The sequence below is a fragment of the Kwoniella shandongensis genome, chromosome 3 (assembly GCF_008629635.2).
Source record: "Kwoniella shandongensis chromosome 3, complete sequence".
In the NCBI taxonomy this organism is placed as follows: domain Eukaryota; kingdom Fungi; phylum Basidiomycota; class Tremellomycetes; order Tremellales; family Cryptococcaceae; genus Kwoniella; species Kwoniella shandongensis.
The window spans coordinates 41713-68501 of record NC_089289.1 but is presented as its reverse complement, the minus strand read 5'-3'; the positions used below and the strand labels follow the sequence as shown (position 1 = coordinate 68501).

The 26789-nt window shown below is 50.2% G+C and overlaps 10 protein-coding genes across 10 annotated transcripts; 6 read left to right on the top strand and 4 right to left on the bottom strand.

Moving 5' to 3' along the window:
• Positions 1–427: 427 nt before the first annotated feature.
• CI109_101389 (uncharacterized protein) lies at positions 428–2683 on the top strand (the record flags this gene model as incomplete). Its single annotated transcript, XM_065966966.1, has 10 exons — positions 428–451; positions 522–578; positions 630–674; positions 732–741; positions 964–1474; positions 1646–1876; positions 1987–2118; positions 2178–2265; positions 2382–2598; positions 2667–2683. 10 exons carry the CDS (start codon positions 428–430, stop codon positions 2681–2683), a joined length of 1332 nt encoding a protein of 443 aa, XP_065823038.1.
• Positions 2684–3379: 696 nt separating this feature from the next.
• On the top strand, positions 3380–5225 carry CI109_101388 (uncharacterized protein; the record flags this gene model as incomplete). Its single annotated transcript, XM_065966965.1, has 5 exons — positions 3380–3502; positions 3687–3719; positions 3885–4017; positions 4084–4214; positions 4401–5225. 5 exons carry the CDS (start codon positions 3380–3382, stop codon positions 5223–5225), a joined length of 1245 nt encoding a protein of 414 aa, XP_065823037.1.
• Positions 5226–5425: 200 nt separating this feature from the next.
• On the bottom strand, positions 5426–7218 carry CI109_101387 (uncharacterized protein; the record flags this gene model as incomplete). The annotated part of the gene is made up of 6 exons (XM_032006227.1): positions 5426–5510; positions 5681–5891; positions 6023–6082; positions 6156–6255; positions 6356–6463; positions 6715–7218. 6 exons carry the CDS (start codon positions 7216–7218, stop codon positions 5426–5428), a joined length of 1068 nt encoding a protein of 355 aa, XP_031859440.1.
• A 450-nt stretch (positions 7219–7668) lies between these two features.
• CI109_101386 (uncharacterized protein) lies at positions 7669–9694 on the bottom strand (the record flags this gene model as incomplete). Its single annotated transcript, XM_032006226.1, has 11 exons — positions 7669–7816; positions 7885–8012; positions 8068–8113; positions 8165–8484; positions 8559–8614; positions 8680–8839; positions 8907–8978; positions 9036–9135; positions 9227–9321; positions 9376–9508; positions 9648–9694. The coding sequence occupies 11 exons, from the start codon at positions 9692–9694 to the stop codon at positions 7669–7671; spliced, it is 1305 nt and encodes a 434-aa protein (XP_031859439.1).
• A 399-nt stretch (positions 9695–10093) lies between these two features.
• CI109_101385 (uncharacterized protein) lies at positions 10094–14191 on the top strand (the record flags this gene model as incomplete). The annotated part of the gene is made up of 8 exons (XM_065966964.1): positions 10094–10399; positions 10463–11007; positions 11066–11557; positions 11650–13293; positions 13355–13580; positions 13645–13766; positions 13896–14082; positions 14141–14191. 8 exons carry the CDS (start codon positions 10094–10096, stop codon positions 14189–14191), a joined length of 3573 nt encoding a protein of 1190 aa, XP_065823036.1.
• A 470-nt stretch (positions 14192–14661) lies between these two features.
• CI109_101384 (uncharacterized protein) lies at positions 14662–16827 on the top strand (the record flags this gene model as incomplete). The annotated part of the gene is made up of 3 exons (XM_032006224.1): positions 14662–14867; positions 15004–15145; positions 15385–16827. The coding sequence occupies 3 exons, from the start codon at positions 14662–14664 to the stop codon at positions 16825–16827; spliced, it is 1791 nt and encodes a 596-aa protein (XP_031859437.1).
• Positions 16828–17388: 561 nt separating this feature from the next.
• On the top strand, positions 17389–19750 carry CI109_101383 (uncharacterized protein; the record flags this gene model as incomplete). The annotated part of the gene is made up of 8 exons (XM_032006223.1): positions 17389–17679; positions 17838–18053; positions 18148–18266; positions 18347–18528; positions 18641–18936; positions 19037–19276; positions 19349–19376; positions 19443–19750. The coding sequence occupies 8 exons, from the start codon at positions 17389–17391 to the stop codon at positions 19748–19750; spliced, it is 1680 nt and encodes a 559-aa protein (XP_031859436.1).
• A 220-nt stretch (positions 19751–19970) lies between these two features.
• CI109_101382 (uncharacterized protein) lies at positions 19971–20724 on the bottom strand (the record flags this gene model as incomplete). The annotated part of the gene is made up of 3 exons (XM_065966963.1): positions 19971–20345; positions 20452–20609; positions 20679–20724. 3 exons carry the CDS (start codon positions 20722–20724, stop codon positions 19971–19973), a joined length of 579 nt encoding a protein of 192 aa, XP_065823035.1.
• Positions 20725–20763: 39 nt separating this feature from the next.
• CI109_101381 (uncharacterized protein) lies at positions 20764–22764 on the bottom strand (the record flags this gene model as incomplete). The annotated part of the gene is made up of 6 exons (XM_032006222.2): positions 20764–20885; positions 20948–21403; positions 21470–21902; positions 21984–22522; positions 22598–22625; positions 22699–22764. 6 exons carry the CDS (start codon positions 22762–22764, stop codon positions 20764–20766), a joined length of 1644 nt encoding a protein of 547 aa, XP_031859435.2.
• Positions 22765–24368: 1604 nt separating this feature from the next.
• CI109_101380 (uncharacterized protein) lies at positions 24369–26593 on the top strand (the record flags this gene model as incomplete). Its single annotated transcript, XM_032006221.2, has 2 exons — positions 24369–25238; positions 25301–26593. 2 exons carry the CDS (start codon positions 24369–24371, stop codon positions 26591–26593), a joined length of 2163 nt encoding a protein of 720 aa, XP_031859434.2.
• Positions 26594–26789: the final 196 nt, after the last annotated feature.

Genomic DNA, 26789 nt, shown 5'->3' with positions numbered 1-26789 from the left:
ATCCTAATCACCCAAGGTGGTGCACGACTGATGAGCGATGCATGGAAGAGTCGGTGTTAGAGCTGTCTTGTCAAGGTGGCATGGAAATCATCGGAGGGCTCGTGAGATCACGTCAGGAATGTTTTAGTAGGGGTTGGCGATTGCTCACCGTACGTGACTATGCATTCATATACGAGTATATGCGAGCAAGATTTCACGATGGTCTGCCAGATGATCCAGTGCTGAGGGAGCAACCAGTATGCAAGAACACATCGTATTTGACGGTATGAAATGAGAGAAGGGCAGCGTCCAGTAGCCGTTCAACGCCACTAAGTACTGTAGACTCTAGCCAGTGAGTTTCAGGGAAGCGCGTCACCCAACTCATCTCAAACCACCTCATCAACAATGAACCACTCTTCTACTCTCTCAAGCTCATCCATCAAACACAATGAGCAACTCCAACTTCTTAGACGTGAGTTCCAATCCAATTGCATATGCTGGACCCGCTCTCGCAACGCTGACACGGAGATCCCATCTCGCAGAAAGCAATCGCCTTGGTTCAGAAGGCTATTGACGAGGATGTCAAGCAGAACTATGCGGTGGGTCAAGTCTCTCCAAGGTTTGTATGTATATACTGATAAGAAGTGCAGGAGGCGTACAAGCAGTATCAGGATGCGTTGGACTACTTTATGATGGTGAGTTGAATAGTGTACCTCTTGGAGGGATATGTGACTGACGATATATGTCTGTAGGCTATGAAGTGTATGTCTGGTCTCAGTTCTCGTTGTGTCCCTTGCTATCGCTTACAACTCCTCTTTACTTCGACGCCTCTTTCCCATCTACTATTCAATATACCTGGCTCCCATTTTGCGACGCTCCCATCATCTTTCGATCGACCGCTCACGCTGTCGCCTACCACCCCACTCACCGACCATTAACATGTGTGTCGAATCAAACCTATACCGTTCCATTTCACACCTACAGACGAAAAGAACGACAAGCTCAAAGAACTTATCCGAAAGAAGTTTACGGAATACCTTGATCGTGCCGAAAAGCTCAAAGAACATATAGCGAAATCTGAAGAAAAACGGACGAAAGCGAAAGTGGGCGTGAACGGCGCATCTGGTTCAGCTGCAGGAGGACCCGACGTCAAAGGTGATGGAGCAGGAGGAGGGGATGGAGATGATCCTGAGATCAAGAAACTTCGTCAAGGATTACAAGGTGCCATCCTTTCAGAATCACCAAATGTACAATGGGACGATGTGGCCGGTCTGGCTCAGGCAAAAGAAGCCTTGAAAGAAGCTGTTATTCTACCGATCAAATTCCCACAACTTTTCACGGGGAAGAGAACGCCTTGGAGAGGGATCTTGTTGTATGGACCCCCAGGGACGGGTAAGAGTTTCTTGGCCAAAGCGGTAGCGACGGAAGCGAAGAGCACATTCTTTAGTGTGTCAAGTAGTGATTTGGTATCCAAATGGATGGGAGAATCAGAACGGTGAGTGCGGTTTCCGACTCAAACCTTTCTGTATTCTTAGGACCATGAAGAGGCATGAAGGAGGAGGAATGGGCAGGTAGATATTGTGCTCCAAAAACAGGATGTGAAAGAGCGCGATATCCTAGGATTTTGCTTACAACAACCTCTTTCCTTTCCTCTCCTTCCCCACAGTCTCGTAAAACAGCTCTTCCAAATGGCTCGAGAACAAAAACCCGCAATCATCTTCATCGACGAGATCGACTCTCTGACCGGAACTCGAGGCGAAGGAGAATCAGAAGCGAGTCGACGTATCAAAACGGAGTTTTTGGTCCAAATCAATGGTGTTGGGAATGACGATACGGGTGTGTTGGTGTTGGGCGCGACGAATATCCCATGGCAGCTTGATCCTGCTATCAAGAGAAGGTGAGTCTGCGTGATCGAAACCCGACAACCTTTCTTTCCGCCCCGGGGAAAGAGCGTCGCTTCGTCTAAAAGGGATTCCACTGACTTGCTTTGTCGACATCATCAACCAGATTCGAGAAGAGAATATATATCCCACTCCCCGACGTCCAAGCCAGAAGAAAAATGTTTGAACTCAACATCGGTACAACACCTCACGGTCTGAAGCCAGCCGATTTCATGTCTCTCGCCGAGCAGACAGATGGGTATGTACCAACACTTGTGGTCGTTCCGGTTTTCATAAGCTGATGTGAACGACGTGTAGGTACTCTGGAAGTGATATTGCGGTCATCGTAAGAGATGCTTTGATGCAGCCGGTCCGAAAGGTCTTGTCAGCAACGCATTTCAAAGAGGTAAGCTGGCAGCATCGCAATTCCTATCTCTCGAGTGGCACTCGGACGATTCCCAAGCCTTGTCACGTTCCCACCTCGTTTCGTCTTTCCGCGCTGACCGTTCATCCATTCCCTAGGTCACGGTCGACACCGACGAAGGGCCCAAGACCAAACTCACACCTTGTTCACCCGGTGCCGCAGGTGCTGTAGAGAAAACGTGGACCGACGTCAACTCTGAAGAGCTGCTCGAACCCGTATTGGACATCCGTGATTTCGAAAAGGCGATTCAAGTGAACAGACCGACAGTCAGTCACGCTGATATCCAGAAACACATCGAGTTCACAAATGAGAGTGGTGAGTAGTTGTGCATTGAGTGATCACTGGAGTTGAGGATGTTGCTGACATGTGCGACACTCGTGTAGGTGGTGAGGGAGCATAGTGTTTCGTCTATCATGTATTGTATATTACAGGCAGTACTTCGCTGTGCTACTCATGCGGCCCGGGTATTCATTCGGAAGCTTACAAGACTTGTACCAAGATGTTCTGCAACTGACTTTGTTCATCAACAAATTCATCGTGAACAACACGATCGCTTCTCGTTTGGCCGTTTGAGTCTATTGTTGTCACCATCTAATACAATGTCCCCCAGTCGTGCACCTCTCCCCAAGTGGCACGGGTCACCGTAACTTCGTCGGGTTATCACAGTTATCATGCAGTCTGAACGATGCTGTTTGGCTCAACGAAAGAAGCGGCCACTTCCACGGTCTAGTCCAGAGTGAGCATGCGAGAACACTACAGATCGAGAGTCCTCGCACCCATGTATCGTAGCATCAACGAAGATCCATAAACATCCACTCAAGATGATTGAAGCTGTATGACACTATGAATCGAAGGAACGGACTTCCTACTGTGATGGTTGTTCATCATGATCACAGACATAAAGTTGACTTAAGTAAGGCTCTTTTCGTTCGTTCGGTCGTTGTGCTCTCGGTGACTTTGATTTCCGACCCGGACCTTTCTTTGTTTCTCTCTTTCGTTTATCCAATTCCACTCTACTTCCTGAACCTCTTTGCATCCAATCATCCATCCTTTCATCCATCCATCTGCTTGTGACATCGACTTCTCGACAGGTGCCATGGCAAGCGCATCAGGATACAATCATCATCGATTCGCTCGAGCTGTGCTTAAGAAATCGAGGAAATGGGAACCGTCATTGACCGTTCAGCTATTCCAATCCCATTGGCGATTCGAGAATTCGGTGAGTGTTGGGTCAAAGTATCTGTGATGTTTGTGATGTGCGATTGCATTGCATTGCATTGCGTGTCGGGCGGTATTCTGCTGTCTGCTACGCTCTGGAGCCGTGTGCGCTTTTAGAGCTGCTTGTCTGTACTTTCTGAACGTCTGTCTGCGGAGCTTGAGCTGATGTGATCTTCATCTCTCAGCCTGTCAACTTTCAATATGATGGTCCGATGAAGGTGAGTCTGGCAGTCTTGTCGCACATGCGGTAGTGGATCTCGGCTCGTCCCCCATCGACGTGATAGCGATAAGCCCCATACCCATGCCTTGTCACTTCTGTACTCCGTTGTCATCTCGGTTTGCTATCAGACCATTCAATGCTAATGTCCTGCCCGATGAACTAGCCATTCCTCCTCGCTCTTCGATCTCAAGTGATCCCGACCACCCTCCTTCCATTCTTATACGATATCCAACCCCCTATATCATTCGTAGACGGTTGTCTTGTTGTCGAACTTCAAGATTTCAGACGATCACCCGGTATAGGTGTTCCAGGAGGAGGAGGAGGAGGGTCAGTGACTGGGGGACAAGGACAGGTGGGACAAGGGGAAGTTCGAAGTAGAGTCGTCATGCGTCCTGCGGCAGAGACGTTGGCTCAGACTATCGATGTGATGCTAGAGAGGAAAGGACAGAGTTGGGATGAGACGATGGCGTTGGAATTGGAATCGAGGATTATCGTGAGTGCGCAAAATGTTGCAACGTGCTTCCTCTTTCCTACCTGTGTTCGTTGACTTCTTCGATGAGACGGTGGTCTACGAGAGACGTGGTACCATTACCTAATGTCTCGTTCTCGCGTCTAAATCTGCGGCTTGGACATCCAGGTCGACCGATCAAGGACTGATGCTAATCTCCCTTCGTTGTAGGCGGCTACGTCTCCACCCCTCTACCTCGGCACCTCCATCCTCGCTACACGCAACGCCGTTCTTGCTCTCTCTCTCACCTCTCCAGCCTCTTCCAACCTTTCTGCGTCCGGCTCTATCAGATCCCCCTCATCACTCCTCGAATCAGATTCCAAATCGTCCCTGGACAAAATGCGGAAACTCCTTCGTGCGGGCGAACGTCCCTCTTCCTCTACTGGGAGTGGTGGAGATAGCGCTTCTGGCGGCGGGGGTGGCGGTGGGGTAGGAGGACCTTTCCAACCTAATTGGACAGTATTGAGAGCTAAAGAACAATGGGAGATGATTAAGGCTCAAAGGGAAAGAGAAGCTAGGGAAATCAGACCCCCCTTAGGTCCGGATGGTCAACCTCTCCCTGGGAACGGGACAGGACCCGAAGGAGAGAATGGCACAGGAGCAACAACGACAGCGACGACGACAACGACAATAACAAAGAAGAAAGGTAGTGGGGGAGGTGGAGGAGGAGGGGGAAAGAAGAAGAGACCACCACCGCCCACAGACGATGATGAGACTGGAGAGAACAAACCGAAAGAAAAGCCAAAGAAGAAGAAAAAGACGGCAGCGGCCGTAGCAGCAGCTGCAGCTGCTGCCGCGGCGGAAGAGACGAAGGCTGAAACGACTGAGGATGTGAAGACTACTACGGCGCCGACTAAGAAGAAGAAAGCGGCGGCAGCAGCTGCAGCAGCTGGAGGTGGTGCGGCTGGTTCGGGGGCTACTGCAGGGGGAGGGGAGACGAAGCCGAAGAAGAAGAGTGAGAAGAAAAAGAAGGAAGAGGATGCGGCGGGGGCGTAGTAAGAAGCACTCGTAGGCCCCGTGTGAGGACCGGAGAGCAGTAGACGAGGCAAAGCGAGGACGCAAGAGAAGGGGACGAGAAATAGAAGAACCGCTTTCTTTTTAAGGGCGGAAGAAGCTGCATAAGCCACTGATATTATAGTCACTTTCATATTTGACCTGTTGTACAACGTTGTATCCTAAATATACTATATTATATATCATATGGTATCACCTCGTTCCTTGTTCTCAGTCCGGTCTCTGTGTTTAGCTTTGTCCCTCTCTCGTCGTCTTTTCACCTCGAGGCTGGCGGGTCAAGGATACAAATCAGCTCAGATCGGATCGTCACGCAATGGAGTCATCAAAATCAAGCAAGCCAGAACTCAAGTGAATGTGTGGGCGGAACAAAAGCTTTGCACAAGATGCTTCCCGATCGTGCAAGGGGGAAGGAAGCACAAGACAAGACGACAACTCACGTCAACAAGACGATCTCTACAACCTTCTCCACTGCCGCTGCTTCTCCTTCTCCCGGTTCATATTTCGCATACATTGCTCGCTCTATCATCTTCGCATAAGAGTTGACGAACAGTCTAATTGCACCGTTATCGTCGAATGAGTCGGCTGCTGAGAATAGGGGTTGCAGGGATGTGGGTGACAGCGAGGAGATATTCGGACAGAGAGCTTGGCCTGTGTATGAAGGGGAGATTGATGTTAGTTGTGGTCGAAGTACGGAGAACCAATAAATTTGTGAGGAGCTTCGAGAGAGGAGACCGAGAAGAGCAAGGACCGGCTTTGATAGGCGCCCAAATCCAACTCACGCATAGTGTGAAGCGTCGAGAGGATATACGTCCTAAAATGCATGTTCTCCCACTTTGTGCCTATCCCCAACTCAAAATATCAGCCATAGTTCTTTACTACCTCGGAGATTGGTAATAGGTTGCGGCAACTCACCAGGCCTTCCCCATCCTTCTTGTTGACCTGTTGTCGCTTGTGAGATATGAGCGATGACGGCTGTTCGTGTATATTCCGTAGCTATATGATTGGCGACTTTCTACAAACCCCAACGAAACGAGAGTTCCGTTCATCAGCCTCAATCTCAAATCGCAATTCATCCAAGCCAAGGGTTTGATCGGCATGTCAGGAGAACTGACCTTGGGCAGGTCTACCGTCTTTGTAGGGATGTAAGGTTTCGGCATCGTTCTTAGGATTCGCTTTATTGACAAAACTCGAGACCAAACGTGCATGATGGCGATGATTCCCTAGAGCAGCAAAGCGAGTATCAGCTTGTGTGTCTGGAACGTGAGGATCGTGGTTGTTCGGTTCGTGGGAAGTACTACGACGCAGACCATCCTGTGTTCTTTCGACAACACTACTGAGGGTTTAGGGGGTCCAATTACCGGACGTCGACAACTCCCTCTGGACACCACTCGATGAGAGGTGGGACAGGACCAGAGACCAGAAACACAGAACCAGAGATCCAATTCGAAGATGGAAGCCTTGACCAACTCACCAGAGCGACATAACTGCCCACCAAAACGATTATATTCCATTTCCTTTGATGACCCGTTCTCCAAGCTTGTTCCCCCAATCCCCATGCTGAACCCACTAACAACACCCCGATGATGAGTATGAAAAGGTAAAAACTTGTATGGTAAAGTATGGATCTTAGTCGACGTAGACTGAATAGTGGAGATCGATTATATCGTCTTCTTCTACCATTGTTGTTGTTGTTACTATTCTGCTTCTTCTTGTTGTCCTTGGTGGGTTTTACACTTTGAGATGGTGTACCGGGCCCACCAGAAGGCGAGAAAGGGAAGAGTGTCGATGGTCGTGGTGTAGGTGCCGCCGCCGCTGGAGAAGCGGTGGTGAGTGATGGACGTTGTGTATTGAATGGCGTCGAGAATGTTGTCGAAGTACGAGGGAAGAACAGTGATGATGTAGGGAGAGAAGTCCGAGGTGAGTCGACGGCAGGGGACACCACCCCCTTTTGGGTTTGGACCGTGTTTGGTGTCATCTCGTTGAGCAAGTGTGCTGAAGCAGCAGTAGTGAAGTGGACATACTAGCTATATATGTTTAGTAGCGAAGGTATATATAAGAAGGGCGAACCAAGATCAGGATGTGAATTCAAAGATTGCGTTGCGAGATCGAAATGTCATCACTTCCCGTTTGTTATTGTTTTGATTCCCTTTCTGCCATTCAACATTGCGCATTCTACCCTGCAACAGGTTCCTTCAATCCCACTTGCACCCCATCATACGAAACGTTAGATCTCAATGCATGGTCTCTGTCGAGTTGCGACGTCTAATGCCCCACCGTATGTCAGTGTCATGCATATCATGTTACTTCTTGGCGGGACCATTATATACATCAGCCAGCCCAGCTCGCAATACGTCATCCGCAACAATGTATATTTCAGACGAGCTCCTCTGATCATGTCCTGCCGTTGCAATCACCCGTATAGTCGTTATATCCTGTGCTGACCCAACTGCCTCTCCAAAGCCGAGCTTGGATGTTCTTCTCTCTCAGGTCCTTCATTGACGGTATCAGAAAAGGCGGGACCGACACCAGCTCCAGGTTCTGACGGAGGTGGAGGCGCAGGTGGTAGTTCGTGTCTGCTCGGAAGTGGATCGTTAGCTATCAAGTTGGCTTGTAAAGAACCACGGCAGTAAGCTATACTCACGATTCTTTACGTTGAGGAGCAGCCGCAGCGTGTTGTCTAACTAATTGACGGAATGAGCGAACCTCATCGAGGATGAGATTGCGCATCCCGTTCGTAGAGTCTTCGTTCTCAAAGCTGAAGTCGAAGGGCTAATCGGGACATCAGGATGGAATCTTCTTGCATGATGTAGTCCAGACTACTCACCACCTCGCACAGAGGCTCATCTGCAGGGTCATGCCAGACAGCCAAACTGCACGGCAGATCAGCGTCTGTTCCAGTCAGGGTGGTTGAGTATACTCACTAGGGATGTTCTAAAGCCTCCTCGCATCCAAATCTCTTCGCCGGATCAAATGTTAACAGCTTCTGCAACAGATCCAAAGCCAGAGGCGAGGCCCCCGGATAGAGCGTCTTGAATTGAACTCTCGGTTTGATAGGTAACGATCGAATATAGTCTTGAGCTCTTGGGCTTCCTACACGCCGTAAGGTGTCTTCGGTCGGAGTACCCAGTAGGTTCAGGATTTTGTTGAGCTGATCAACATAATCTTCTCCTTTGAAGATTGGCTTTCCGCCCAACAGCTCGGCAAGAATACATCCGACGGACCACATGTCGATGCTTGACGTCTGCAAGAAATGGGGGTAGGTTAGAATCATATAGAGGTCCACGGAAGGAGTCAAGGCGGTGCATGAACACTCACGTAGTTGGCGAAACTCAACATGATTTCTGGAGCACGGTACCATCTCGTTGCGACATCTGTATCATCCCTTCCAGTCAGTCATGCCACTTCGGTAACAGGACGGGAAATGAACGCTACTTACATTCCGTCATGAAGCCAGCTTGTCCCTGATCCGTCTGCACCGCCCCCGGTTGGAATCCCCTCGCTAGACCGAAATCGCAGATCTTCAACTCGCAGTCTGCGTTGACGAGCAGGTTTCCCGGTTTCAAATCTCGATGAAGGACGTTGGCAGAGTGGATGTACTGTCGAATTCAAAGAAGGAGTCGTAAGCTGGAGTCGGAAAGTGTGGGAAGAACGGGGTTTACGTACTTTCAATCCGCAGAGGGTTTGATATAGGAATGATTGGAAGTGAGCGTCGGATAGAGGTTGTCCAGAGCGGATCTAAGATAGGTGACAGGTCAGCAGAGCCCAATTCACAAAACAAAGGTCTCTGCGTACGATAGCGTGAAGGTCCGCTTCCATCAACTCCTCGTAGAGATACACTTCGCGGAATTGACCTGATCCGGGTGGGTCGAAGACGATGTCCATGTCATACAGACTGGAGGAGGGTTAGATAATGTATACATGTGAGAAGAAGGACGAAAACTTGCCAGGTGATCTGTGCGCGACATCAGTACGGGAGGTATCACAGCGCAGTCATAGGGCGTGAAGATGGGCTCACATTCTTGTGTCCTCGGAAATGATGCAGCAACCGCAATTCTCTCAAACATCGTTTGGTGAGAATCTACAGGTGTGAATGTTAGAGAGCAGTCCAGTGATACAGCATGGGGAAGCTCACCTTTTTCTGAAAGACATTGGTAACCTTTTTCACTGCGCACTGTTCTCCGGTCTGTCCATTTCGTGCGGAAGAGACACAACCGTATGCACCTTGTCCGAGCTCTTTCACGAACTGCCAGGGTTGTTGCAGAACACTAATGGTCAGGAGAGATAGTCAGTAGGGAGATATGGGACAAGATAGCAGCAAATGAGTGATGCTCGACCGCCCGAGTGACCGTGCGTTGACTGGATGGTGAGCGGAAGTGGAGGGTGGAAAGTGGAGTGTACACTTACTAGACGTTGTTGGGAGTCTGAAAGAGCTGTCTTGGAGTTGCGTCCATGTTGAAAAGAAGCAGTGTGAGGTGGCTCCTACTGTTGGACTAGCTTAGAGAGACAAAGAAGAGAGATTGAGATATGATATCAAAGTTGATATGGATGATCCAACTTGAGCACTGCTGAAGACTACCTAACTTGACCATTTACATCGCCTTGAGCGGAACACGCGACAACCAAACCACGTGACACAGTCGGGTGAATGACTACCGCATGCCTAATACAGAGGCTGCCCGGCGCACACTTTCGACACGCCTATTTGTCATATTTCAAGGTGTGTTTCGCCGCTCTGTTTCGCTTACTGTGTCCATTCCCAAAATCAAAATCTTTGAAAGCAACATCAGCATATCCTCCCTTGTGTATTCACAGCTAGATCTCACCTCAGTCTATCCTTTTCTTTGCCCAAGATGCCGCCCGCTCGAGCACCTGTCAAGCGGACAGCCGCATCCTCTTCCGCTGCCGGTCCTTCCACCTCGGCGCCTCGTGCAAAGATACCTCGAGCAGGTCCATCTCAACCTGATATCAAACCTCGGATAGGAGGGACAGCGACTACCAAGGGGAAAGCCCCTCTTCGACCTGCGATCACTGTGCCTGCGATTGATAGGAAGCCGGAGATCAATCAGGGTGAAGAAGAATGGCAGGATCTGATGAAGAGGACATATGGCGGTCAAAAGGGAGCGGACTGGTATGCGAAAGGTGTCAAAACGGTCGAGGTGAGCTTGGTTTGACGTTGGGATTAATCTGTATCGGTACATTGAAGCTGACGATAGCTGTAGGACAAATGGGAATTATTGCCTGCTTTCCTCAAAGTAAAAGGTCTCGTGAAACAGCATCTCGACTCATTCAACTATTTCATCAACGTAGACATCAAAGCCATCCTGGCTGCAAACGCTCATGTCGTCTCCGACATCAATCCTTACTACTACATCAAATACACAGATATCCGAGTCGGCCAACCTCAACGGCACGATTCCAATCAGGTCGCCTCTCGTCTCACACCGATGGAATGTCGTCTTACCGATTCGACATACAGTGCTCCCATATTCGTCGATATAGAATATCAAGGCGAAGAGAAGAGGAACAAGCAGAGAGGCGTACAAATTGGAATGTTGCCAGTGATGCTGCGGAGTGACCTTTGTCATCTGAGCGGGAGGAACGAGGCAGAACTAGCGAGGATGGGAGAGTGTCCAATGGATCCAGGTGGTTATTTCGTGGTCAAGGGGACGGAAAAGGTTATCCTCGTTCAGGAACAGTTGAGTAAGAACAGAATTATCGTTATGAGAGATTCGAAGAAGGATGAGGTTATGGCAGAGGTTACCTCGTGAGTGTACTCGACTCGGTTCCATCCACCTCCACATGGGGAGCTGACGCTTTTGCAGCTCCACCCACGACCGTGTCGTCAAAACCTATGTGGTCACCAAGAACAAGCGGGTATACCTTCGACATAACTCTTTTAAAGAGTACATCCCCATTGTAATCGCCCTGAAAGCGATGGGAATCACAGCCGACAAAGAGATTCTTCAGCTCATCTGTGGATCCGACGAGAGATACCAGGAAGCCTTCGGAGTATCATTAGAAGAAGCAGCGAAGGAGAAGACTTTTACTCGTCGTCAGGCTTTGGAGTGGATTGGTGCTCGAGTATCACCCAACCAAGCAAAAGACGACGGATCATATGCCCAGAAACTCACACCTGTCGACATCGCCATGCAAGCTCTCGCTGCAATGGTACTTGGTCACGTCCCAGTCCGAAACATGAACTTCCGACCGAAATGTATCTATTTGGCGACAATGGCAAGACGAGTCTTGATGGCTATGATCGACGAGCATATGGTTGATGATCGAGATTATGTTGGAAACAAGCGACTGGAGCTGTGAGTTCATACAATGTTTGCTCCGAGCTGACTTGTAGTGCCGGTCAACTTCTGTCGCTTCTTTTCGAAGATTCATTTAAAACCTTCAACAGCGAGCTGAAGAAACGAATGGACAAAATCCTCGAGAAGAAGTCCCGGGCTGGGCCATTCGATGCGGGTAGTTTGATCAAGCAAGGTGGTGACCCAATCACATCCGCTTTTGTTCGATCCATTTCTACCGGAAACTGGTCTCTCAAGCGTTTCCACGTAGAGAGAGCTGGTGTCACTCATGTTCTTTCTCGACTCAGTTTCATCGCCGCCTTGGGTATGATGACTCGTATCTCGTCACAATTCGAGAAGACACGAAAAGTCTCCGGTCCTCGTGCACTTCAACCGAGTCAGTGGGGAATGTTATGCCCTTCCGATACACCTGAAGGAGAAGCGTGTGGTCTGGTCAAAAATCTCGCTCTCATGACGCATATCACCACCGATGTTCCCGAGGAGCCCCTCATCAAGATGGCTTTCATGCTCGGTGTTGAGGATATCTCCTTACTCACTGGAAATGAGCTGTACCGATCAGGTGTCCATCTCGTTCAGGTTAACGGTAGTCTCATCGGTGTCACGCACACAGCAAAGAAGTTCGTCACTACTTTCCGTAAACTTCGTCGAGCGGGTCGAACATCAGAATTCGTCTCGATCTATATCAACCACCATCAAAAGGTCATTTATATCGCCAGTGACGGTGGTCGTATCTGTCGACCTATGATTATTGTTGAGAATGGCCGACCGAGGGTTACAACGGAGCATGTGCGGTTACTGAAGGAGGGGAAGGTCACTTTCGATCATTTCCTCCGAGCCGGTCTTGTGGAGTATCTCGATGTCAACGAGGAGAACGATTCGTTCATTGCTTGTTACGAAAGCGAGATCGACGAAGGTACGACACATCTCGAAATCGAACCGTTTACTATCCTTGGTGCGGTCGCTGGTCTCATTCCTTACCCTCATCACAACCAGTCCCCTCGTAACACTTATCAATGTGCGATGGGTAAACAAGCCATTGGTGCCATCGCATATAACCAGCTCAACCGTATCGACACCTTGTTATACCTTATGACATACCCTCAACAACCTATGGTCAAGACGAAGACCATTGAACTTGTTGGATACAACAAGCTTCCCGCCGGTCAGAACGCAACTGTTGCTGTCATGTCATACTCAGGATACGATATCGAAGATGCTTTGATTTTGAACAGAGCATCATTAGATCGAGGTTTCGGTAGATGTCACGTTCTCAAGAAACAGACGATCCCCATGCGAACCTTCCCCAACGGTACCCACGAAAGAACAGCTTATCCCGATCCTCTCCCTCGACCTGATGCTTATGCATTCGTGGACCGAGCGGACGGTATGACCGCTCCGGGAGCTACGGTCAATCAATTCGACGTTATGATCCATCGAGAAACGCCCGTCGACACTCGAGGTGCCGCCACGGAGGGATACAAACCCAGTCCGATCACCCACAAGCTGCCAGAGCCTATCCAAATCGATAAGGTTATGATCACTGAGGGAGAAGATGGAAGTCTAATCAAGATCCTGACGAGGCAGACCCGAAGACCAGAATTGGGAGACAAGTTCTCGTCTCGACACGGTCAGAAGGGTGTTTGTGGTTTGATTGTTCCTCAAGCGGATATGCCGTTCAATGATCAGGGTATCAATCCGGATATCATCATGAACCCCCACGGTTTCCCTTCGCGAATGTGAGTGCGGTTGTGAATGCACCAACGACATGGGTTGGTACTGACTTGCTGCTTTGTATAGGACTGTCGGAAAGATGATAGAATTGCTTTCAGGCAAAGCGGGAGTCTTGGCTGGAAAGCTCCAGTATGGAACAGCATTCGGTGGATCCAAAGTCGTCGACATGTCTCAGATCCTCATCGACAATGGATTCTCGTATGGCGGTAAAGATATGTTGACAAGTGGAATCACGGGTCAACCCATGGAGGCTTATGTCTATTTCGGACCGATCTACTACCAGAAGTTGAAGGTGAGTCGATACATTCAGTGTTAGCATAGTGATACGACGTGCTAACGTATCGCTTTCACCGCAGCATATGGTCATGGACAAGATGCACGCTCGTCCTACGGGTCCTCGAGCCAACTTGACACGACAACCTACTGAAGGTCGATCGAAGGATGGTGGTTTGCGATTGGGAGAAATGGAGCGTGATTGGTGAGTGTCATCGTCGAGCATGGAACCCATTATCGCCCTGCCTTGTCGACTTATCACCGCCACATCTTGCTGCCTCATTTAACGCTCTGTGCCGTGTGTCTCTGACCATGCTAATGAACGTTTTCACAGTCTTATCGGATACGGAGCGACTCAGCTCCTCCTTGAACGACTCATGATCTCGTCCGATGCGTTCGAGACTCAAGTGTGTGAGACATGTGGTATGCTGGGATACAACAATTGGTGTCCCAAGTGTAAGAGCGGGAAGGGTGTGGTCGGTTTGACGATCCCGTATGCTGCGAAGCTGTTGATCCAAGAGGTGAGCACGGGTTGACGTGATGGAAGTGAACAAGGAACTGATGATCTGGACTTTGCAGTTGATGGGTATGAACATCATGCCGAAGTTGTGTATGGAGGATTCCGTCTAAGTGGATTTGGGGGAATAGAAACCTGGGAGCAGTCCACGGAGTAGAAGGTGACTGCATGTGGAGGTGGTCATGATATACATGGCCTCATGACGGTGATAACGAACTCATGTCACTATGATGCATGGTGTACTACGCTTCTTGTGCGACGCTTCGTCTCCATTCTGCAAATGTCCATCTCGCTGGAACGACTACTAGAAGCACGGGACGGGCCACCTTGCATGCTTGCGTCTTCAGCAGATCATGATCAGTGCAGAATAACGTTTTTCAAGCCAGTACAATGTTGTGACGTGAACATTTCCGTGCCCACCCTCACAACTTCACCAAAGATCACTGACAACTCTTTCAACTTGTCCGCCCGCTCTATGCTTTCATCCGAAGTCCCAGCATGCTGTATCTCGCTCACTAGCTCCATGATCATCACTGTGTTTGACATCACGACTAGAACGAAAACTGACGAAACCTAACGAACGATGACGACCACCGCCCAACCCCCATCCACCACCCCAAGTTCATCCTCCCGACCATCACCCTCACTTCTTTACCATTCTTCCGAACCGACCCTATATCCGACTAATGATCCGTGTACATCGTTATTGGTAGTACGTTTCAATGTACCTGTCAGAATCGAGAGTTTACGAATCACGCCCGAGGGGATAGAATCATTTTCCGGACCCGGGTGAGCAAACGTCTCAACTTGACCTCCCATTCCCTCATACATGACAATCGTACTTCGCACGCTACCTTTCGTCCAATGGAACTTTGGATACACTCGGAAGCAAGACTGAGAAGCTGATTGTTTTCGTCTTTCGCAGTGTGACGTACCCACCCTCGTTCCGAGCACAGCTCTTACTCAATGTTTCGCCCTCGAACCCTGTCAATGCTTTGGCATCTAGCGAGATAGTAGTGGAGGAGAGCAAACATCCCTTGGATTACCACATCGGCATGCCTGTGGGGGTGAGCGATTCTCGTCTTCTTCCTGCTGGGATGACGAGCGATAGACCATACCCTCTGCTTTTACCTTTTCAAGGAGAATTTTGCGATTAGCCCTCTGCCCGAAACGTTCCCGTTAATCATCTTCTGTTACTTCATACCATTCTTCCTCACGAGATCACAGGCCAATTTTCATGACAGGCTACTGTTGTTATGCTTGACTCCATTGTTCACTGCATGATCTGACTCTCCGTTGTTTGCAGGTCACAACCCGCATGATGATGCTTCGGTCCCCTGTTCAACGCCTCACAATCTCCGTGTACGGTTTCACACCGACAGACGATACCAACGGAATGACCACTGGCGCCTCGGCTGTAATCAGCCACACGACTTTGGTGGTATCTCGAGAAAAAGAAGACTGGTCATGGCTCTGGACTTGGGCAGGGAAAGACTACAACGCATTACTACATCTCCTCAACAGTCATACACCTACACATATCTCACATCGAGCTATGAGCTCTCTCGACCTGTTGCTTGATACGGGTTACGAAACCTCCCCACTGTACTCAGCGCTTCTCGCTCATCCTACCGCCCTTCCTTTCCTCCTCTCGTTACCTGCCCAACCAGCTCAGCCCATCCTCACGAAACTCTTTGACGAGCCTGAATACGCCCTATCACCGAGGTTGCGAGAAAATATACCGCTCGATCATCGTTTCCGACCATTGGTACAGGCGAACTCTTCAGCCAGACATGCAGCGGCATGGAAGCATCTCCAACTTGGTCGGGCCGCTTTGGTCATCTTAAAGGAGGAAGGGTGTGACGAAGTAGAGCTGTTACGTACAGAAAGAGGAGAGGAAAAAAGCAATTTGGTTCGACTGCTGGAGATGGGTGTGAAGTTTGCTGGAAGTGAGGATGAAGAATCGGTCAGATGTCTTGGGATGGCACTGGATTTGTTGAATTCTCCACCAACTGATCCACTCGCATTGGACTATCTCGCCAGACGTCTACCTCGCTTGGTCGCCGTTAACAACATACGAGGAGATCCTCGACAACTATCACTTCCTGGTTCCCATGCTCGTCAGGTGGTCACCTCCTTAATCTCGGTATCAACGGAGACCATCGATGGCGAGAGCATGCTAGCGGCTGCGACTTTATTGGCCCAACCGTATATCCAGCATCTGGGAGAAAATGATCCACTCCGCCTCATCTTTGCATCGGATGCGAAGAGTACTGCAATCAAGCAAATATCATTCTCCGACACTGCAGATGGACGTCGTCTGTCTCGTCTGCACCGTGCACTTGATCCCGCCTTCAATCTTCAATCATCTTTTCAACACGTTGTTACTCCTGCCGAATTACTATCGCTTCTCGCACCGCACCTCGTCAAATCTTTATCTACAGCATCGATACCTCCTTTCGGTATCACGCCAAGCATGTCTTATGCTAGTCCTACCGAATCGCAAGGCGTAAGTGCGAGTGCATACGCTGGGAAAGTATATAGCTCGCACGAGTTCCGGACGCGAGACCATGGTGCGACTAGCAGCGGTACTGGCGGCAGTAGTGTTGGTTTGGGAATAGCAGGGTTGAGCGGCGGAGGTGTGGGAGGTGGTGTCGCTGGGATGGTTGCGGGAGTGGGAGGAGTGGGAGGAGTTGGGGGATCAAGACCTGCAAGTAGGCATGTGGATGATTATCGTCGTGGAGTGTGATTTGACATTGTAACACTATTTATGCATGAGATGTGTTCATACGATGAGATCAAGATGAGTTGAGTTGAGAGTCAGCGTTATCAGGGTAATGTAATTAGATTGGTGCCAATCTTATCAATATGCCCCTGATCACTTCATTTCCCCCCACTCGCGATTAGTCCGGTAACTTGGGCAATACAAAAGTGGGGGGTGGGGGAGTATGTTAAGGAGAGTGGGGGGGAATGCTATCAGTACTTCTATCGATGTGTATCATGCGTTGCCTTGTGTTGTTACTCCATGCAATACCTTTCGACATCCTCACTCGTAGTGGCCATTCTCCTGCTCTGCTGTGCATCGATCCAATACAAGCTCTGACCGGGTCGGCGTTCAAGGAGGCAACAATTATCTTTGTTATTGATGGCTGTGCGATAACGGGGGAAGCTCTTTATCGATTTGAATTATAGCCAGCGTCCCTCGAACGAGCTCTTTCTCTTTCGATCTTTCAATTCTCAGACGTGTCCAGCTCAGGATCATCACTGTCAAAGCTGGACCCATTCAATCGACTAGAGAGACGACGTCGCCATGTCCTCTTCATCGTCTTCGATCCTCTTCCTCTCACCTACTGTGATGTCGGGCGACCCTTCCATCCCGCCCTACAAAGCCGACATCCTCATATCGGGAGGTCTGATCCAACGTATCGCACCGCCCGGATCACTCTCCCTCTCACTATCCCGCGGCCAGCTCGATGGAGTCAGACAGATCGAAGCGGAAGGATGGGTCTTGTCTCCTGGTTTTATCGATATGCACGCTCATAGCGATTTGTATCTCTTAACACATCCGGATCACGAAGCCAAGATATCACAAGGCTGCACAGTGAGTAGCTCAATTCCTCCTTCATCATAAGAAGCACACCACTTCCATAGCAGATGAGTTGTCCTTCGTTCGACCTGACGCTGCGATTTACAAGCGAACACGATACTGCTCGTTCCGTCCAAAAGCTGACCATGGCTGATTGTTGGCCCTTATCACAGACCGAAGTAGTAGGTCAAGACGGTATCTCCTATGCACCCGTCGAGACCTCTTCCCAAATGCGTGCGATCCGTGATCAGATCGCAGGATGGAATGGGAACCCTTCAGAAGAGGATTATCCAGGATTGGGTCTTTTCGAATGGAAGACTGTAGGCGGGTATTTGGATTGCTTGGAAAGGAATAAGACGGCTACGAACGTCGCTATGCTTGTACCGCAGGTGAGTCGGGCTTCTTGCCGTCGCATGATATGGTTCTTATGGAAGCGGTGTATGGTGACTGATACGATACGATACGATATGACTACGTCTCCAGGGAAATCTACGATTACTGGCTTGTGGACCTTGGGATGCGATAGCTACTTCTGATGAGATCAAGAAGCAGGAAGAGTTACTTCGCGCTGCAATGAGAGAAGGTGCAGTGGGGATGTCCAGGTGAGCAGCAGGCCGTCTCCTAGCTTCCTACCTGCCTGATACTTCTGGACTGACCTCCCTTTCCTCTTCTCGCGGTACAGTGGTCTCACTTACACACCAGGGATGTACGCATCGACCTCTGAGCTCGCCTGTCTGTGTAGAGTATTGGGAGAGGAGTATCCGGGGGCGTATTATGCGCCCCATCATAGGAGTTATGGGTTCAAAGCTTTGGACAGTTATGCGGAGATGCTGAGTCTTGGAGAAGCCACTGGATGTCCCATACGTGAGTGACCAACTAACACTGCGCCGTCCGTCGAAGATACCTGCGATACTCATTTTTATATTTCACTCGGATGCGAGAACCGTATGCTGATATGTCCCTGATGTGCGCACAGACCTCACTCACGCCACTCTGAACTTCTCCGAGAACAAGGGTAAAGCCCCCCTCCTCATCTCTATGATTGACCAAACACGATCCACCGGTGCGGACATCACACTCGATACATATCCTTACTTGCCGGGATGCACGACTCTCGCTGCTTTGTTACCCAGTTGGGCAAGTGCGGGTGGACCGCTCGAGACGTTGAGAAGGTTAGAGAATGAGATGACGAGGGAAAAGATAAGAAGAGCGGTGGAAGTGACGGGATGTGATGGGGGTCATGGGATACCGACGAATTGGGATGAGATACAGGTGGGTTTCCAAGGCAAAGCAAAGCTGGTCTGGCCAACGATGTGGAAAGTAGTTCCCCACAATCACACCGCTGACCTGTCTTCTACCTTGACTGGGATAGATCGGCTCAACTTCCCATCCTGACTTGTTATCATACTCCGGCCGACGAGTCTCCGAAGTCGCCTTATCACTAAACGTCCCGCCGATCCAGATATTCTTCGATATACTGATCAAAGACCGACTTGCCACGAGCTGTATCATGCATGTGGGACATGAGGAGAATGTGAGAGAGATCATGTGTCATGAGACGCATTGTTCGGGGAGTGATGCGATCTTGCATGGGAAATCGACACATCCCAGGGTAGGTCTCAAATAGACACTCTTGTGTCTGTGAAGAAAATGTTGTACTAATTTATCCTATTCCTCTTTTTAGGCATACGGCACATTCCCTCGTTTCCTCGGTGAGTTCCCCAATACCGTCAATCCAAGTCTGAGGACTGTAACTTATTGACGGGCTTACTCCCTAGGTCACTACGCTCGAGATCTCTCCCTGATGTCAATGAACGAGATGATCGCCCATCTAACCTCCCGTCCTGCAAAACGTATAGGTATCTACCCTCATCGCGGTCTTATTGCTGAAAGCTCAGCAGCCGATCTTGTCCTGTTCAATCCTGCCACTATCAAGGACAGAGCAACGTACGATAAGCCGAAGTTGAGAGCGGAGGGGATACGGTTCGTCCTTGTGAATGGGGAGATTGCGATGGATGAAGGGAAGTTGACAGGTGGAAGAGGGGGAAAGGTCTTGAGACGACAGCAGGATGGAAAGGTGTGTTAGGATCGTAGAAGCCCCGGCTGGGGAGGAGGCTTGGACAGTGACGTGCTGGGCTGAGCTGGGAGGCAATATAGAGATCTTGTACAATTACGGACATAGATGCCTGGATCACCACTTCAATTTTGTCATGCTCTATACATACTGTAGACAACAAAGATCGTATAGGCTATCCTGGACATGTTCGCTACAAACAAACCAGTGGTCTCTGCGATACGCCACGTCATCACCTTCTTCTCCCGCTGGCACCTATCAACCTTCTCAACAACACTCCGTTCTCCCTCGCAATACTTTCCCCTTCTACCAACTTGTCCGCCACAGCCATGATCAACTCTTCCACCTCACCTTCGATGGCCATCGACTCCAACCTCCCATGAGTTTGAAGGATCTTATCTAGCCAATTGAGGATACGTTGTTGTTGCGTTGTCGTTGTAGTCATTCCATCATCAAGTGATGTAAAGCCAGATGAGTCGGTGATTGGCGCGAGTTGAGGGAGTTGTAGGGAATCACGACGAAGTGTGGTCAGGGTCGTAATGGGCGAGTGCGAGTGGGCGTGCGGATCATCTTTGCCAGAAGTCCATGAATATGCCCAGCATACAAGCTGCAGCGAGGAAGTGATCAGCATTCGATCATCACATGGAGAATGAATAGGAGCGAGTCTGAATGAGGAAAGCACAGAGTCTGCATGGAGCTGGAGATGTACTTACCGCTGTGAGAAATATAGCCCAGGGGGTATAGATCCCCCATTCGCCATATAACGTCTGTCGTAGATACCTCGCACATTGCCAGACACATGTCCACGCATCGTCGGTTTTAGCCCATAGTCGTAATCGTCTCTTGGCGTCGGAATACTGCCTTGGCCCGACTACCACGGAAACCGATATCAATGAGATGGTCACGGAGGGTGACAAATGGCTAACAGAAAGATACTCACTCGTAGCTCCACAGAAAGAGGTGGACCCAGCGGCGACATGTAGCATCGGGCTGCCACATCAGCATTAACCTGAAAAATGTTACACTCACATATCACTCAGCACCGATATGATGCAGATTGCAAAGGTGTCCCTCATATCCCTAGACTCGGTAGTTGTGCTCATGTTCACGACGCTTCCTTCGTACGTTGCTCGGAGGTTGATTACAGCTTTGTGGTAAGTCAGCTTCTGAACCACAATCGACCTGTCAGCAGTTTGAAGCCTGTCTCACCGTTGAAAACAATCGATCGCCATTGTTTCGTTCCTTCCCTAAACCTGATTCCCATCCCGCCCCTCGTCCTGCAATCCCAAGCAATGGCCAGTAATCCCATCATGACCATCTGTACAGTCAAACTGTTCTCCAGATCCACTTTGAACGACAAACTCTGCGCGCCCAACGCGGCCAGGATAGCGGATGAGAACCCATCTGCTATCGTGTTGACTTGGAACTCTGGATGTAGTCCGGGCAAATAGCCTGACCTGTTGATTTTCGGTTTTGAGGGAGATTGGGGCAGCGGACCACGCAGTCGGAGCCACTCATGTGCGGTCAGAGCGTCCCACTGATTTCGCGGGCAGGGGAGGATAAGATTGTGTGCGAAGATGGATAGTTGTCGAGAACAATGTTGGTTCCAGAATGCGGAAAGTTGGGTATCGATTAGGAGTACACAATACGCAGCACGGCGTCGTTCTATCCAAGCAAACATACACAGTTCAGCGTTGCGATATGAGTCAGTCGAGAAGACTTCCAACTCACCCTCTTCTTTGGCCCAGGCTGACCACGCTTCTTCTCCCCTGACATCGCTATCCGGTTTTCCCAACACCCCTATCCCTTTCTTTCTCGAATGAGCCACCATCACCGGCCACATACATTGCGCTACAAACTGACTCTCTGCTGTCGAATACCACGTATCATGTACGTGACATAGACAAAACGCTTGAAGAGTCGATATGGCCATATCTAGACCGCATTCTTGGACCAGAACACCTCTGATCTTCTGAACGAGTTTACTGAGATCTCGACGAGGGGTCATGTGAATCGAACCGATGATGGTCATCATAATCACGAGTTCTGAAGGTGCGACGTTGATGTCGAATGTTCCCCGGTGAATGAAGGGGAAGGTGGGTGCCGTGCGATTCCAATAGAGGGTCAACGCTTCCGTGACGAAAGACAAGGTGACGTCGAATTCCTTTGCAACGAGAAAGCGGTATGAGCTCTTTCTGTATTGCATTGACATGCAACTAGAAAGAAAAGGAAGTCCTCCACTCACAGGAAAAGATCTCTGTAATCTCGCCAACAACATCCCCGAAGCAAGACTATCGTCTTGTCCTCTTTCCGCCGATTCTGGCTGCATCCTGGGCAACGGTATATCCCAAGGGGTGATATTGTCCATCATATTCGTCTCGTTGAAAGGTGGTGCCAGTCCTTCCCATACCAACGGTTCCCAATTCTCAGGTGCAAAGATCCCACCCCATTCACCTAGGAAATCCCCGATGATAAAATCGGAGTCGGTAGGTGGATGGTCGGGGAGGGCATCGTTGGTATTGGAGATCGTCAGAACGGGATCGATGGTATCGATGATCGGAGGTAAAGAGAGCGTAGCTGCTAGCGGATGATCTGTAGTAGTAGAGGCCAGCTGCCGCGGCGGAGAGCTTGTACCCTCTACATCGCTAGTCCGTCTTCGCTTGAATGAATCAGGATGGGAGGCTGATTCTTCACCGCATATGTTCCGCTTTTCATGTCTTTGTAATAGATCCGGTCGTTTGAATTTCCTATGACATTTCGAACAATCGTACGTCTCATCGGAGTCTAATCAAGTGAGAATGAGCTTGAAGCGACCCATATATTGAAATCATCTGTCCGCTGGGGCAGAACTATACCCACGATTTGCTGCATGTCGAAGTAAATGGTCCTGTATCCGTCACACGCTCCATTAGCGTCGATGCATTCATTGTTTCCAAATGGGAGGATCGCGGTGCACCCACCTTCCTAGTGAACGTCTTTGCACATCCTGTGTATGTACATCGGTAACAGCTCGGACCTGCTTCCATGATAGAGACGAGTTATGCTCAAAGACATGTGAAGGATGGGGTGAAAGTGGGGGAGATGTTATCGTCACGAGAGTGGGTGAGGATGGGGGGAGATAAGCAGTTGGACTGAATTGTACGCGGGGAAATTTGATTCCGTGCTTCCGGAACCAAACTTTCGATTGAGATTCCTCATCAAGCTGACAAGATTTAAGAACCGCTTGAACTGCATCGCTGTGCATCGATGCGTAGCGACCGTCCAACCATCGCCGAGCAGGTCTTACGAACGGGTCGTCAGCCCAAAGAGCATAGGCTGTGTCAACATTGCAAGCCAGCCGGTCGTATCTTGCCATAATAGGACCGGGCCGTTGTACATCCTTCGCACCGATCAACAATCGCAAGTATGTATGCATTTCATTATGTGATGACCTCTTATCTTGAAGTGTCTCCCGAAACACTCTGTCTCATGTTGTAACGACGTTACCACCAACTGCGATATCAAAGTCATCTCAACCACTTGATAGCGAGCTCCAACGATCCTCTCAGCCATACAGCGAGGTGTGCCTTAGCCTGTACCGTATGGTCCTGAGTCCTCATGTTCTACAACTCCTTCCCATGGACGATCCCGCGGACATCAGAGTATCCGGTATACCATGTGTTCATGTCTTCCCGGGTGCCGAGGATTACTGGAACCTCGAAAAAGGTACAACGTAATATCAATGCTCTTTTCCATTCCCATGGCTGTGTCCATGCATCCCGCGTCCGAAATGTCACTGTTTGATTCTCGGCCGCCAAGTCGGATACGCGTCAATGTCTCACATTATTAACCGGTCTGACAGGACGATGATGATGATTGGTGATGATGGATTGGACAGATGGTGCACGGAGTATACTGATGAGGGATGGACGCGTCTGTTTGGACCGGAAGAGGCAAGATATTATGGGAGAAAAAACAACGGGAACAAGTGGAACATGTCTCACAAAATGACAAGATACCCTTATTCTTGACAATTGACCGCACGCTACGGTATGCATCGCATGTGCCTATGAGGAGTGATGATGATGCTATGCTGTATCTCGGTTACTATCCCTGTTCTTCTTTTTCAAGGCGCTACGGCTCGGCTCGGAACCCAGGTACAGAAAACAAGGGGGGGGGGAATCTGATCAACAGGCACCCGGGATGTGTTTATGGTTGTGTGGGCAGTCACGCACCGACGGACGGACGGACGGCGCCCTTCCCGCTTATTATGGCTTTTACCTTATTCATGGGTCAAAGTCCAAAAAATGTTTCCTTCGGCTTCGTCACTCAATCCTGCCAAGTAAAAGTCTTCTTTACATTTTACAAAGCATGCATCATGTCCGAGACATTCTACCGTCTTTAACGGATTTTTCCGTCCGAGTCATTTTTTCGACCCGAGATATGAGATGTGACCCACACGTATACATACACATATATATATGCCCATCATGTCACAGAAAAGAGAAATGTTCCCTCAACCCATCGACCAATCTAATAATCCGACGCCCTCCTTGGAATCCTTTCTAAGTTCTCCGTCCATCCCTCCCCCCCTCTGTTCGTTAAACGACCAATCTACATCTTCGCCAACCCCCCAATAATGTCTTCTAACATGCTCTCAATTCTCCTCCTCGTCGTCCCCGCCCTGGTCAACGGTGCGGCTGTAAAGCCCCGTTACTACGACTACAACGACAACTATTATGGCAATAACAACGGCAACGGCAGAAACAATGCTGCGACTTACCTCGCGCAAGCTCAGTCCAATGTCCAAGGTCTTGACCAAGGATGGTCCGCTGTCGGTTGTTATTCCGATTACTACAACGGCGCCACCTTGAACAAGGCCGCCGGCGCTTCATGGTTCATGACCTACGACACCTGTACCGACTTCTGTTCCGATAGGGGCTATGAGTACGCCGGTGTTGAGGGAACATGGAACTGTTATTGTGGTGACGCGATCTCCTCTTCGGCGACAATTTCCGATTACAGCAACTGTGGGAACACTTGTCCTGGTAACTGGGGACAAGACTGCGGTGGTTCATACTTCATCAACGTCTTCCACAAGGCTACCACCACCAAGCCTACCAAGCCTTCCGCTGCTCCTTCGTCTTCGTCAAGCAAGTCGACTGCCGCTGCTTCGTCTTCTGCTTCCAAGTCGGCCTCGGCCTCGGCTTCCGCGTCATCAAGCACCTCTGCCTCCAAGTCTGCCTCGTCCGCTGCCCCTGCGTCCTCCAGCAGCTCTGCTTCCAAGTCTGCTTCATCCGCTCCCGCTGCTTCAAGCTCTTCCACCTCAAGCTCGGCGTCCAAGTCCGCATCGTCCGCCGCTGCCGCTTCATCGAGCTCGTCTTCCTCAGCTGCTGCCTCTAGCGCTTCCTCTTCCGCCGCCCCTGCGTCTAGCGCTTCATCAGTTGCTCCCGCTTCGTCTGTCGCTGCCGTCGCATCGAGCTCCGCTCCTGCTTCGTCCGCCTCGTCATCCGCTGCTAGCGTGAGTAGCCTTTCTGTTCTTCATTATCACGTCTATAGGCTAATCAAACTCAACTATACTAGTCGGCTGCCGCTTCTTCATCCGCTGCCTCATCCGCTGCACCTGCGTCCTCAGCCTCATCCAGCGTCGCCTCTTCAAGTGCCGCCTCATCCGCCGCCGCGTCGTCATCTGCTTCTTCGTCAGCTGCTGCCTCTAGCGCCGCCTCATCTGCCGGTCTCCCCACCATCGTCGTCTCGCTTCCCCCTGTCGTCCCCTCGTCATCTGCAGCTGCCAGCTCCGCCGCCAGTTCTGCCGAGTCATCAAGCGTCGCTTCCTCATCTACCTCTAGCGCTGCCGTCGCTCTCCCCACCATCCCTGTCTTGCCTGCTGGCTGGAGCACTGGTGCATGTGTCGTTGAGGGCCACAACAACGGTGGTCGAGCTCTCGAGAAGGCCAACTACGCTTCTTCCGACATGACCCAGGCCACTTGTGCTGCCTTCTGTGCTTCCAAGGGTCACTCGATTGCTGGTCTCGAATACTCTACCGAGTGTTGGTGCGGTGATGCCCTCACCAACGGTGCCTCGCTCCTCAAGACTTCCGAGGGATGCAACATGCCTTGTGGTGGTGCTAGCAACACTGTCTGTGGTGGATCCGGTGTCCTCACCTTGATTGTCTCCGAACTCGCCACTCAAACTCTCAACGCCGAGCTCACTAGCCGAATCGTCACTCTTCCCACTGGATGGTCAGCCGCTTCTTCCTCCTGCATCCAAGAGGGATCCAGTGGCCGAGCTCTCGGATCTGCTTCAACTTCTTCCTCCGACATGACCATCGGTAAATGTCTTGACTTCTGCGACGCTGCCGGATGGCAATACGCCGGTATCGAGTACGGCAGCGAATGCTACTGTGCCAACTCACTCTTGAACGGTGCTTCTCTCGCTCGAACTTCCGATCAATGCAACATGCCTTGTGCCGGTGATTCCGCGACAACCTGTGGTGGTAGTAACGGTCTTCAACTCTACATCAACCCCGGTAACGCTCTCGACCTTTCCATCATCAACGGTTTCGCTCTCCAGGGTTGTATCCAGGAAGTTGCCGGTCGAGCTTTCACCTCCGACTCGTTCACCGACCCTGCTATGACCGTCGAGAAGTGTACATCTTTCTGCTCGTCTGAGGGTTACACTCACGCCGCTATCGAGTACGGTTCCGAATGTTACTGCGGTAACGGTTACTCCAACGGTGCTTCTCTCGACTTGCTCTCCACTCAGTGTACCATGTCTTGTCCTGGAAACAACAAGCAGACCTGTGGTGGACCCAACGCCCTCACGACTTATGCTAGTATCGGCAGTGTCGTGTCCTCGTTGACTGGTGCTCTTTAGTAGAAGTAGTCTTTTGTACGGTTTTACGTACGACGTACGAACAGTAGATAAGCAGCCATGCAAATGTTGAGGAAAACCCATTCTTGGTATTGGTGACTACGATCATGCAGTCGCCAAATGCCCAGTCAGCTCGTGGACGACCGCTCGGAAAAACAATGTGTCTGAAAGTTGAGGTCTCGGACACGAAATTCAAGGT